This window comes from Gobio gobio (assembly GCF_949357685.1).
Source record: "Gobio gobio genome assembly, chromosome: 25".
Lineage (NCBI taxonomy): Eukaryota > Metazoa > Chordata > Actinopteri > Cypriniformes > Gobionidae > Gobio > Gobio gobio.
In genome coordinates, this window is record NC_137121.1 from 5,897,019 (window position 1) to 5,911,770 (window position 14,752).

Consider the following 14,752-nt stretch of genomic DNA (forward strand, 5'->3'; position numbering starts at 1 on the left):
TAAAATGTTCAAAGAAATATATACATTTGCTATTGAATCTGCAGTATTCTTTGAAAAGCGGTCTAGTTAGTATTCATAAGCGCACTGGGATCCAGATGTGCGCATGCGCATTACGCACCAACACACCGGCGCCGTGATTTTTGACTTTCCCGGGCCAACAAATCCAGAATCCTGTGAGAATCCACGCCTGCTTTTTCACGGACCAATACCCACTACAAGCCTCTTCTCCAGCACCACACGCCGTGTGCTTATGTTGGATACTCATACTCCACTGCGGTTCCGTTAAATCTGTTGAACGCGTCTTTCTCCGCGCGAGCTGAAACACGCCGGTTGGTCTCGAGCGCTTCGGAAGCCGTTTGCAGCCGCTGCCTTTGTGGTTCGGCTGTGGATGGACTTAATGCCTCCTTTAAAAGCCCTCCTCGGCTTTTTAAGTTCAAGAAAACACCCGGACCCTACGCCGTATCGCCTTTGACTTTTGCAGGAGAATTAAATGTTTATTTTTGTGGCACCGGCGGAGCGCGAGATCTTGCCGGTTGCGGACGATGCTCAGCGTTTTTGTATAAAGACACCTTGACCGTTCTAGTCGGTAAAACTTTACCTCGGAAAGCACAGTGGATAACTTGTGCGTTTCTCCGAGATTATTTTGTGTGTTTTTTAACCTCAGAAAGTGATGGCGGGGCCGGGGGCACGGCTGCTCGCGTTTTTCACAAGTCTCATCGCTCTCCGGTTCGGCGGTGCGGATAAAGGTAAGTTCCGTCTCTCTCGTTCGTTATTAACGTTACTCGCGGCGGACGCGGTTACGAGCGCAAATCCCCGCCGATGAATAACCTTTACCATTTAAATTTGTTTCCACATCACTGATCTTGACCCTAATGTTTACCATCCACGCGACCCTGCACAGCCCGGTTACTCTGCTTATATTTTATATTAGTGATTATACATATGAGTTGTTAATAGATTGAAGGTTTAAATTCGGCAAGGGGTCATACATGAACTTGCTATTTAGTGACTAACTCGGTAAATCCCTCCAGGGTGCTTTTAATGCGATGTGTATTGTAAACTTAATGTCAAATTAGCAATAGAGGATTTTGCAAGCCGTTACAGATCTGGAGGCTGTTGGTTAGTAGGCATTGGAAAGAAGAGCACTTGTAGCATCCATCCATTTAGCTATCTATCAGTCTATCCATTCATTCATCAATTAATTAATCTATCTATCTATCCGTCTATCTATCAATTCATCTATCCATCCATCCATCTATCTATCAATTCATCCATTTATTCATCTATCCATCCGTCTATCTATCAATTCATCTATCCATCCATCCATCTATCTATCAATTCATCCATTTATTCATCTATCCATCCGTCTGTCTATCAATTCATCTTTCCATCTATCTTTCCATCTATCTATCTATCTATCTATCTATCTATCTATCTATCTATCTATCTATCTATCTATCTATCTATCTATCTATCTATCTATCTATGAATTCATCGTTTTGTCTATCTATCAATCCATTCATTCACCCATCTATCCAACTCTCTATCCATCCATCCTTCTATCCATGAATCCATTCATCCATCCGTGTATCTATTCATCCATTAATTCATCTGTCTGTCTATCAATTCATCCATTCAACCATCATCCATCCATCCATCCACCCACCCGCCTATCTATCTATCTATCTATCTATCTATCTATCTATCTATCTATCTATCTATCTATCTATCTATCTATCTATCTATCTATTCATCCATTTGTTTATCTATCTATCAATCCATTCATTCACCCATCTATCAAGCTATCCATCAATCCATCCTTCTATCTATCCATCCATCCACCCACCCATCCATCCATTAGTCTATCCATCCATCCTTCTATCTATTCATCATCCATCCATTTGTCTATCCATAGATCCATCCTTCTATCTATCAGTCCATCGATCCATCCTTCTATCTATCCATCCATTCATTCCGCCCCCCCAGCCATCCATTAATCTATATCCAACCTTCTATCATCAATCCATCCATCCGTCTATACATCCATTCATTCATCCATCCATACATCTATACATCCATCCATTCATCCATCCATCCGTCTATACATCCATTCATCCTTCTATCCATCCATCCATCCATCCATCCATCTGTCTATCTATCCATCCATCCGTCCATCACAAGGAAGGAGGCTGCTCTTGACCTCAGCTGAAAGAGCGGTGGATGAGAGCCTAGAGGTTAATGATTGAGTGTTGATGGTTCTGACGGGTCGGGTTCAGACATTCGGAACCGTTTCTGTGGGGAATGATGAAAGGGAATTCTCTGGCCGACTCAAATGAAGACCCGTTCCCTGCTTCCCTCAGCTGCTGCCGCCGCGATTGCTGTGAGATGAATTTGTAAAATGACACCTCAGTCGCACCAAATGGCTTGACAGGAGAGATTTCTGCTTCTCTTTTGTTTGTAATGTGACTTAAATCGACATGATCTTCTGTAGATGGTAGCATACGAGGAAAAGCAGATGAAAGAATCATTTCAAATAAGAATCAGATGCACTTATTGTTCTGATCATGGTTGCATGGCGGATGTTTAGTCTTTGTCTGTTCTGTGTTTTAAAGGATAGGGCTTGAATCGGTGCTTTGTACATGTGGCCAGTTTCGAGTTACCAATCATGGCTTCCCTCTGAAAATAAGTTTTTGTTTATCTGAAACACATTTCCCCGAGGTTTCAGACGTGCAGAATTGAAAGCCAAGCCACAAGTCCTCTCTCAGCGATGGTCTGCTCGTAAACTGACTACTCGCAATGTTTTATAGAGTTGCGTAGATTTCTTGTCGGTGCGCAGTGGGGGAAAAAAAACTTGTTGTGAAGTCTTGTCAAACTGAATTAGCTTCTGCACTTGTGGTGCAAAGCTAGTTTATTTCAAGTTGGATTACACAAAGCTTTAGGGGCCGTTGGTACAGGACACGTTCTTGAATTCAGAAAAAGCAGAGGCTTTTAAAAATATAAACTTGTTTTTAACTCGATGCCAGGCGTCCGCTCTCAAAAATACTGTACTTGCAGGCTTTTTACAAAATGCCTCATAAGGTAGTAGTTCTGTTTTGGTGAAGTTTAGTCAAATTGAATCACTTGCTTGGCTTTGTGTTGGTTTAGATTTGACAGTTTAGCTGAAGCATCACTTATGGACTTGTTTTGTTTCTCAGTTGCTACACTTGCACGCTGTTAATCAACTTATTTATAGCTTCATTTGAATGATGATAATTCGGTGGTGTCTTAAGCAAACCTTTGAATCTAATGCGACGACTCGCAATTAAGGAAAGCTTGTAAGCTAAATACAAATTTTGCATCTGATAGCATTTGAATATGTGACCCACAAAACCAGTCATAATGGTCAATTTGTTGAAATTGAGATTTATACATCATCTGAAAGCTGGTGAATAAGCTTTCCATTGATGAATGGTTTGTTAGGATGGGACAAATTCGTCGTCTTTGCCTCAAGGTTAGTTTCACTGTTGATTAAACATTCGTCACCGCTTCCACTCATTTTTTCCTTCTCTTGTGGAGTTTTCTTTACCTGTAGAGCGTGTACTTTTGATGTGAAGTTAAAAGCTGCACTCTGATTGGCTCTGACTGGCTGTTGTCGCGTTTATTTCTGCTGTGTGATTGGGTGTTGGAGTAATCTATATCGAGTAAAAATGGCTAGAGCTTATCATCGTTATCGACATGAATTGTATCGCGATTCAATATGATATCGTTTATCGGCCCAGCCCTACTTGGGCACATAATTGTATCTCCACAAAACAAATATCATTAAAGCTACACTGTGATGTTTTTTTTTTTTTTTTTTTTTTTTTTTTTTCACCTAGTGGTGAAAAGGTATATGACCATCCAGTGAATATTAGTTTCTGTTCCTCTCAATTCCGATTTCGTTTAAACTCCTACGGTGGCCGATTTAGTCCAAGATTAACATGGCTTCCAGTTCGACCTCGTCCACATTCGACACGGTGCCATCGAGTGTTAAAACGCCAAAGGCGAAGCTTGAATTTACGGGTATGTCCCTCTTTGGCTAATGTACTTTCAAGATGGAGGGGCAACATGGCGACCCGCATTCAAACCCCTCACCCGTATGTGTTTTCAATAGCATATTATAAACTTACGAGAATACTTTATTACTCGAAAGAAGTAAATATACATTAATGAGCACATATATTTTTGAAAGAACTAAGTGTTTTTAGCTAAGAATAAACAAAAAAATGTACACAGTGTAGCTTTAATGCAAACTCCTTACCTTTAGGTGAGAATTCACCTTTTTGAGATCAAAATAGATCCTACGAGATTTGTGTAGATCCGATGAGTGTTTTGGGGGTGGGGCATTCAGGCTGATTTTTTTTCTTTCTTTCTTTTTTTCTCGTTTTGTGAAGAGTGACATTACAAGGTAATTAAAATAAATAAGTAAATAAAAGAAAATAAATGCGTCAAAGAAAAACGGGCAAGGCTGAGACATGCAGCAAAACAAAGGAAGCGGGCCTTTGAAATTCTGGTGGCTTCTCAGAAGAAATAGGGTTTAACTTATGAGTTTGGTGTACAAAGTATCCCATAATGATGCATTTGTAGCCAGTGGGATCTTCAGTTTTCAGTGTTATTTGAGTGTTGCATTTTATCTGGTTGTTGTCTTCTTTATGTATTCAGCTCCCACATCTATTGAATCCTTTTTTGTGTTTTATAAAGGGTTTGTTTTGCCCTACATAAAACATGTTAGAATTAGTTTTCAGGCAGATGCAAAGATACTTAATAGTGTCTGCAAATGGGCATGAAAAGTAAACATATTTAAAATAAGTGTCCAGACCTCGGAGAAGGTTTTCTCTATCCACGCAATGTTCTCACCTTTTTTACCCCTCACCCGTTTGCATCCCTGAAATATAAATCCGATCTTTAATTCCCGCACTATATGCAGATTTATTGTCACTGAAAACAACTAGGGCTGTCAAAAGATTAATCGCGATTAATCGCATCCAAAATAAAGGTTTGTGTTTACATAATGTGTGTGTACTCTGTTAATTATTATTTATATATAAATACACACACAAGCATGTGTATATATATATAAAACATTTATATTTATATATATATTATAGATTATATAAATGTATATACAGTATATACATGCAAATATTTCTTAAATATATACATGAATGTGTGTGTATTTATATATATATATATATGTATGTATGTATGTATATATATATGTATATATGTATATATGTATGTATATATATATATATATATGTATATATGTATATATGTATATATATATATGTATATATGTATATATGTGTGTGTGTACTCTGTTAATTATTATATATATAATGTAAACACAAACTTTTATTTTGGATGCGATTAATCACGATTAATCTTTTGACAGCCCTAAAAACAACAGAAATGAGCTGCATTTTATTGATCATCAGCTAATTTCAAAATCAAAGACCGCAATAGGAGCGAGTGTGGCAACAGCACTGCTAATATCATTTAATTTCTTCACTTTTAATGAATATGATTGTATGTAGAGCACCTGCGACGTTACTTTCAGTAGTTTGTGCGTAAACTTGTGTGTGCTTCAGTAGCGCTGCCATAACGCTTTCACACGTAAATTTTTTTTAGCATTGTTCCAAGGAGTAAAATTTACACGTGGTTTCAACAACCAGATGCATTTAGACTTTAGTTTTGACTGTAATGCGGCCCAGACCACCTCCTGAAGTGGCTTTTAGTATTTTATGTATTTGTTCTAAACGCTCCTGTTTGATACATTCAAGAAGCGTGTTTTCTTTGAGCAGGTTAAATGAAAGGTTCAGCTCGTATAACTGACTGACAAAATGATATACATGAGGATGCAGTGGATCGTCAATGCATCGTGATATCGAATTGAACCGAATCGATGGCATGATAATCGTAATCGAACCACACCGTGAGAGGTTCACACCCTTAAAGGGATAGTTCACCCAAAAATGAAAATTAGCCATCACAAGTCATCCTAGGTGTGTATGACATTCTTCTTTCAGACAAATAAAATCTGAGTTATATTACAAAAGTCCAGGCTAATCCAAGCATTAGAATGTGATGAATAGTTGCTCTGTTTTTGAAGTCCATAAAAAGTGCATCTGTCCATCATATAACTGCTCCACGCGGCTCTGGGAGGATAATAAAGGCCTTCTGAAGCGAATCGATGCGTTTGTGTAAGAAAAATATCCATATTTAAAACTTTATCAAGTAAACTTTCGGCCGACCGCCTTCCGTGTTCAATTTATGGAAAAATTGTTGAAAGTTCCCCAGCTGATCGAAAGACTAACACGACCAGGTCCGTTCGTCATGACGTCACGAACACATCTTGAGTTTCACTTTCAACATTCAACACTTTTCCACAGAAGGCGGTCGGCCGAAAGTTAAAGTTTTAAATATGGATATTTTTCTTACACAAACACGTTGATTCGCTTCAGAAGGCCTTTATTAACACCCCAGAGCCGCGTGGAGCAGTTATATGACGGACAGATGCACTTTTTATGGACTTCAAAAACAGAGCAACTATGAATCAAATTCTAATGCTTGGATTAGCCTGGACTTTTGTAATATAACTCTGAAACGTCTGAAAGAAGAATGTCATACACACCTCGGATGACTTGAGGGAGAGTAAATCATCGGCTAATTATCATTTTTGGGTGAACTATCCCTTTAATACCCGTGCAATTTATGACTGGTTTGGCGTGTCACATATAATTCACTATCCGATTCGAAAATAGATGCTGCTTTTTGCATGCACAGAAAGTTTGTTTGGAATTAATTTGAAGATTAAATTGACTCCGATTGATGAACATCTGCGCACATGGACATTGTCAGTAAATGGTGGTTCTCTCAAAGTACATCAGACATTTTAATTTTCTTGTTTTGCTGTTTAAAGTTCTGATGCATTATAGAAATGCCTAAATTAGGGTTATCAGATGACAACCAGTTTGCCATCTCTTATGCCACTTTGAGAATGGCAGGGGCTGGTGACGATTGTCATGCAGTCTTGGCATAATTGCTTTTGGCACAGCAGGTAAACGGCACAAATGGAGACATCTGTAGCTATCTCCATCTCTCATTAGCTCTCTCTGTGTGTGTGTGTGTGTGTGTGTGTGTGGAGGGGGGTCTCCAGTCTTGAAAGCAAGCTCAAAACTCATCAATGTCAGGCTGAATGATTGAGTGACATTAGCTCATCCAGTTGACCCCTCCCTTCGCCGCTGCTAGTGGGATATCAACAGCACAATCTCATTCACAAGGCTCGAGGGGAAATTTGTGAATCTCTGCACTCACTCACAGAATCTCGTGGTCTGGCGCTTTTGCGAGCATGATGCGCGTAGCCATTTTCTTGCCGCCCGCAGCTGCTTGAGAACGGGAGACAAAGACAAACACATTCATCCTGTGTCTTATCTGTGTGCTCTTGTCTAAGTGTGACTGGCAGTGGGCAACAGAGTGTTTGGTTCTCCCCTTGGCTGCTTATCAATTTGTGGAGATTTCACATTGTAGATCGCCTATGGCTGACTGATATGGTGTGCTAGTGGAGACGTAGTTGTGAAGAGTGTCGCTTTGTGTTTGGATGGAAAGACAGGCCGTTGGTTTTCATTTTACTGGGGATAGAATGATGCGTGACTGGACTCTGTGTGGAGCCTTTTGTTAGAGCCGAGTCATTTGAGAGTTAAGACACCAGCTTGACAGAATTGCAGAGTCAAGTTTTGCCATTGAAATTCCACAGATTTCCGACTTTAAAACAGCTCGAACCACTTAACATACAATAACAGTTTTCTAGATCACTTATGTCGTCTTTGTGCTATGAACTCTGTCTTTTTTTTTCACAGATTTTTGCATTTAAAACTAATTGAATTGCTGAATGTACATCATACAGACCGGGGTTGTGCAGCATTCAGTATCTTTTGAGAATTATCTCATTTATGAATTTCCCTTAAAATCCCTTTCCAGAACATTTTCATTCAACGTTCCCAGCTGGTGGAACGATCTTCCCAACGCCATCCGAAACGCAGAATCATTGATAACATTCAAAAGACAACTAAAAACTCATCTCTTCCGTGAGCACTTAACCTCATAAAAAAAAAAAAAAAACGTTCTTTTCCTCTTTCTTCCCCTGTTTCCCTCCCTACTGTATCCTGTGCTACACTGAGCTATGTACACAGACTCAGTATTTCAGGCACTTGTTGCGTTTACTCGAATCTTCATGACCGATCGCTTCCTGTACTCCCAAGTTGTAAGTCGCTTTGGATAAAAGCGCCTGCTAAATACATAAATGTAATGAATTTGAATTGAGGTAGCACACATGATGCAGAACTGCAATTTGTGTTTGGATGTAAGGGCATAGAAATAAAGAAAATTAATTCATACATTTATCTGTAGTTTTTAACTATGCAAAGTTGAAGTAACATTTTAACAGCCTTATGGACAGATAGATATTTACCGCCATATATATAGAAATGATTTACTTTATCATATTTTATAAACTAACTTCTGTTGATTATGGTGAAGGAGCACTTCATTTCCCAGAATGCATTATGCCCTGCGATGGATTTCTTCCGGTCATTCCAGTTCAACTTCCTGTGGGGCGTAGCCTAGGGATACACGATAAATCGGCCACCATATCGGTATTTCCCAGTAGATGTTCATTTTTAATGTTATCTTTATCAGCCCGATGAGAAAAAAGTTTGTCCGAAATATTAAAGCCAATAAATAATGTATTTTCCTTCAGCTGAGACACTTCAGATGCACACTGTTCACCATGATGGGTTTGAATTGCTTGAAATATGATTTGAAATCACGTAAAAAAAAAAAACACTGCGCATTTAGACTACATGATAGTATGATGAGAGCATTATAATTGTGTGCTTGGGACATGGATTTAATGGTAAAACTTTTGTTTTTTTGTAATCAGGCTCTCAAAAATTATATACATATTTGGATTTAGATTTATCGACCAATACGTATCGGTTATCGGCTTTCAAATACAAGAATTATCGGTAGGGATGAACCGATGTATCGGCCGCCAATATTTATCGGACGATTTTTGATCAATTTACAACCATCAGCTTCTCGGCTACACCATAAAAAGGGGCCGATAAATCGAACCAATGGTTTATTAATGAACTTTGTGATGGCACTGAGCTGTGTAATGTCTGCTGTATAATCTAAGATTACACTGTAATATTCCTGCTGCGCTGCTGTCTGTTTTAATGTTCATCAAACAACAAAAGACCGACTACAACAAAATAAATCGCTCGCTGCTCTTGACTAAACTTTATAAGGAGTCATTTCTGCGGTGCGGACAATGCAGACAGAATCTAGTCATAAAAACGGAATTTACTGCATAATGCAGATTGGCACAGAATTTGTTTTGATGAATAAATAAAACGTTGGTCAGTCACTTAAATCAAATAGCATTATATACTAGTGTCTATGAATACTGTTTAAATATTAATCCTGCATGTTTCTCTGTCTCTTTGAATGAATGGAACAGACGCACGGTTTCATTTACCTCTCTCTCACACACACACACACACTGAAAATCAAAGAATACGATATGCAGTGTTATTTAACATTAAACCTACTTAAAATCTTGTTGTTGTATTTATGTTGCCTGCTGAATGTTAAATGGATCCAGTCTATGTTCATTAGAAATTATTTGATAATGCAGCAATAAACTAGCTAGGCTATAAGTTAATGTATGTTGTTTTTTTTTTTTTACTTTGCTTTGCTGATTTAACCCCTTAACTGTCACCCCCCTTTTTGAGAATACACATGAAAATGCACTATCCAAACTTAAAGGGCTGTAATTCAAGAATGCTTTGGAATATAGACCTAAGTTTGGTCTTGTTTTAAAGAAGACACTCGGTTAACTTAATTCAAAATACGAAAGTATGAAAAAGTTATGGAAGTTTAAATTTACTGTGAATAAAAAAACTGTACTAAATATTTTTTCTTTTATATAAAATTTATATTTTACAAAACAATTTTAATCTAAAATTACTATAAAATCAAAGCCATATGTCTAACCAAGTTGTGTTCCAAATTTGAAGTTGATATCACAAAAATTGAAGTTCCTATGAGATTTTGTTTAGGCGCTGTACCAAAAATAGCCACCGGGTGTCATTGAAATCCCATTGATTGTTTTTTTTGGGATGCATTTTCCTGTAAATTTCTGTCCAAATGTCACTTTCATCACAAAACAGTCACCAAATATGGACCCTTGAGACTCAGACCTTTCAGACAATGTGTTTTGTCAAGATTTGAAAAGATTTAGATTTTAAAGTCGTTCAAATAAATGTTGTAATATGAAACATGACACCGCCCACTAGGGGAGGAGCCCACTAGAAAAATTTAAAGTACCGTTTCCATGGTAACACATAATCCAATATCAAAACGGCTTCCACAGGATGGATTTTAAGTTCGTAAGCTTTCAAATGATACCTAATTTATGATAATTACTCAAATATATGATACGAAAAAAAGGAGATCCAAAAAAGAGTGCCATCCAAACATGATCAAAACACTCAAAACTAAATTTCAAATAAGAGGGCAAGTGACAAATATCGGTATTGGCCAATAATTGTTTGTTAAAATTCGTATCGGCCCCAAAAAATCCTATCGGTGCGTCCTTAATTATCGGTTATCGGCCAATTTTCATATCGGCGCATCCAAATCTATTTAAATTCTAGTTCACGAATTGACAGTGAGCCAATTCTTCATTTCTGAATTTTGTCCAACCCTGGTACAAACTGTCCTTCTAGATAATATACGTCTTAAGTACTTTTTAAAAATGATTTAAGTGAAGGCATCTTGTGTCTATTCGGATTCAAAGCCGAATGAACGCTCTTGCTTCATTGCAAGCACAAAAATGTAATCTCTTGCAAAAATCTAGTTTGTTCAAGAGTTGTAAAAGTTAATTTTGCTAATACTTTTTAGTCTGAAGCACATGTTGAAACCCTGTGGTTTGGTTGTGTGGAGCCACTGAGATCCATGAGTGTGAAAAGCATGGAAAATTCCAGCAGGAGTGTTGCTGTTTGCAGTAGGAAGACGTATTTGTCCTTCTCAATATAGCTTTTCACAAGACGGACCCCCACTCTCAGCCTCTTACTGGGAAAGGTCAAAGCCCTGAAAGACGGGGGTCACCCTTGATTTCTCCTTCTGCAGTCGCGGTGAATGGAGAACTCTTGCTGGTTGTTATTGCTTCTCCAACACCTCTCTTGGCTTTTTTGGATCCTGCTTGTAAAGAATGTTTAGATTGAGGGCGGTTGCGGTGAAGGAATCGTTTTAATGAGGTCAGGGGAGACCTTGCTGAGAGGAGCCCAGTGTTTGACCCTTGCTGTGAGGGTCTAGATTCATGGCTTTTGTATGGATTGAAGGTCTTAACGGCTGTCTGTGAGAACCTGAATAAGACCTCGCTAAACCAGCTCTAGTTGTGCACCAAATCGTCCAATTGCCATAATCATGCCTGATTTGATCTTATGGATTTGTGTCCATCAAAGCATCCAGACTGATTGGTCAGCTCAAGCTTTTTTCCCCCCATCATCCTGATTATTTGTCCTTACAAACTTGGCATATGTTCCATGTCGAATAGCCTGTTCCATAAGCGCTGTGGTTTTCCCATTGGGTTAAGCAGAAGGCTATGAATAATGGAAGAGAGAACCGTAGCTGTCTCTAAAACGGTGATTAATTGGTTTAATTTGATCATGTTGTACCTTTTGGGCTGCGTACACCACCTGATTTGTCCTCCACCTGCTAATGAATGGCTTGTAGCTGCCGTGTATCATGTGTCAACAAGGAATGGCCCACTTTGACCCTCCTGTCTATGAAAGTCCACTTAAAGGCCCTGCTTATAGCTGGTATTAAGATGCGTTTTGGTCGATCGGATCACAAGGAGACGAGGGAGACGCATTTCCGTTTACACCTGGTCTCTTTTGTCCACTTTCATCTACTTCTGTCTTGATTTCTGAGGGGAGGGTCTATGGGCGGGTAAATATATGGGCTTTTTCAGATCTTTCCATCTAATGGATGAAATAAGCTCACGCAATTTGCATATAAACGCATCCGGAGACGACACACGGAGAACATCAGCTTTAGTTTCTGCCCTGACAGACACAAGACCAGCCGAACGCTGTGAGTGTGTGTTAGAAATCAGGGATGGAGAGACAACTTTGAGCTTGTGGTACATTTTTCATCTTCAAAGCACGTATCCCATAATGTTTAGGTCCGTAGCGGATAGCAGGCGGTCTTTTAGTGGCTGGTCAAATGCATTTGACCACATGAGCGTTGAGTTTACGACTACCTCTGGAAGTGGTCAGACTCAATTTTCATTGGCTTTCACTGGCGTCATCCACTTGTGATCCGATCGACCAAAATGCATCTTAAGCTCTGGGACCGTTTTTGGGGATTTCCGCCCGGATTTGGCCTCCCCAAATTGAAAAGCTTCCCATACCCACATACAGTGGTCTCTAAATACACAATTTTGGTGTCATTTTAAAGGAAACCCTTTTGAAGTTTCATAAACCACTGCTAAAAGGGATGAACAGGTAAGTATATGTTGTCTAAGCTGTAATACCCCCCCCCCCCCCAAAAAAAGAGATGCTTTTTGATTTTTTTGGTTATAAATTCATTGTTGAAAGTGTGTAACTCAGGGCCTGTGTGCTCTAGCACCCTGCAGACAGTTTGGGCTGTTTCCATTAGATTATAGAAAATACTGGAGAAAATAATTTTGTCTGTATCATGTGTGCAAGATTTATTCAAATGGATCTGAAGGGAGGATCACAGGGCCTGAGTTACACGCTTTCAAAAATGAATTTAAACCAAAAAAAAAAAAAAACGTCTCTTTTTTTTGGAGGGGGTGGGGGTGGGGGGTATTACAGCTCAGACAACATATACTTACATGTTTATCACTTTTAGCAGGTTTTTTTGTAACTTCAAAGGGTTTCCTGTAAAATGACACCAAAATGGTGTATTTAGAGACACTATGTGGGTATGGGAAGCTTTTCAATTTGGGTCGGCCAAATCCAGGCGGAAATATTCCCGGAGTAATTTAGTGTAAATTAGTTACTTTGTGTAAAACATGCCAAAGTGATGCATATCTCCAGAAAGTAGAGACTCTAAGCTTTCACATGGTACCAAATATGAGGTCAGAGCTCCTTCACAGACATTTAAAATTGAAAGTATAGACATGATGATTCGATACAGGGTACTGTACAGGAGTTTAAGTGTTTAATACCAGGTGTAAACAGGGCCTTAGTTCACCCGAAAATGTCATTTACTCTCACTCATGTCATTCCACAAACTGGAAAAAGTTGATATTTTGAAGAGTTTCAACTGTTTTTGTCCCTTCGATTAAAAATCAATGGGGTCCAAAAAATGGATTTGACTCCTTTCACTTTCATTGAATCAAAACATCATCTTTTGTGTTCCACGGAGAAAGTCGGACAGGTTTGGAAAGACATGTAAATGATGACAGAACATTCATGTCAGTGGTTCAGAAGATTAAAACGGCTCCATATATTTTAATAAACGCAACCATTCCTTATTTCGCTGATTTTTGGATCAAGTCATCTCTTTTGAGCTGGCCTTTCGAATGGAAATGCAATGGGCTGACATGGTAATTGATCTCTGATTGGTAGGTTTGTGGGTATGTAACCATGGAGAGCATTTTTCAGTTCTCCAGGCCACATGCTAGCCGCCTCCCGCTGATATCAGCTCACTTAGTCTCTGTAGGGAAGGCAAATTACTGCCTTTCTTCTGCACAAACCTGCTGAAACGTAGTTAGCCATTTATAGGTCTGAACACTTTGGCCTAATTTAATGGATGGCCTCACTCTAACTCAAAAAACACAGGTCATTAGATTAGCAATTGATCATTTTTTTAATGCTTTAAAATGATTTTTCAAACCTAAACTATTCCTGAAATTACACCTTATTGTGATGCAGCCATTGACTAGAGTGATTGAGAGCAAGCTAATGGCATTCTTTGTTGCCACTGTGCTTTATTTCTTTCATACCTTGAGACGAAGCCACAATCCAGTCTCCGGGTTGTCTTACAAATGATACATTTAAAAAGGGCAGCCAAGCTTGCGTTAATATCCCTTTGTACTCCGCATTACCGAAAAGGCTATAAAGGGCATCCAGAGATGACTGGCGAATGATAAACCGGCCTTACCTCCTCATTAGCTTTATGGAAGAGTCGCTCCGTTTGTCGGCAGGGATGAGACGGGCTTCGCTTGACCCTGGAAGAGGCGATGTGGAGCAGATAGCAGAGGTGTGTTTGAAGCTCAAGTAGGTTACAAATTGTTAAAAGTTGGTAACTCCATGTGGGCTGTTTGCCCAAGGCTCTGGTTTTGTTTGTTTGTTGTTGTTTTTCAGAACATTATGGCCCATTTTTGAGAGTTCTTTCTCTTTTGGCATTAGCAAGTTTTTCTGTTACAAGTGAAAATTTGCATGCGGTTTACGAATAAGAAGCAATTAATTGTCACCATCCTTCTGATATGTAAAATACTTTTTTAATGTAGTAGTTCTTTTGAAATGTTGCAGTTCCTGCTGTGAACCCAAAGGAGGTGCGTCTATCATAAAATACTGATGAAAATACACTCACCTAAAGGATTATTAGGAACACATACTAATTCTGTGTTTGACCCCTTTTCACCTTCAGAACTGCCTTAATTCTACGTGGCATTGATTCAACAAGGTGCTGA

General features: G+C 39.0%; 1 protein-coding gene across 1 annotated transcript in view; it reads left to right on the forward strand.

The window, feature by feature from the left end:
- Positions 1-670: 670 nt before the first annotated feature.
- Positions 671-14,752, forward strand: part of neo1b (neogenin 1b) — a gene marked incomplete at its 5' end in the record, with an annotated part of 223,526 nt that continues 209,444 nt past the window's right edge. The window contains one exon of the mRNA XM_079809544.1: positions 671-746. Within this exon, the coding sequence (XP_079665670.1) occupies positions 671-746 (76 nt within the window). The remainder of the gene's footprint in view (positions 747-14,752) is intronic.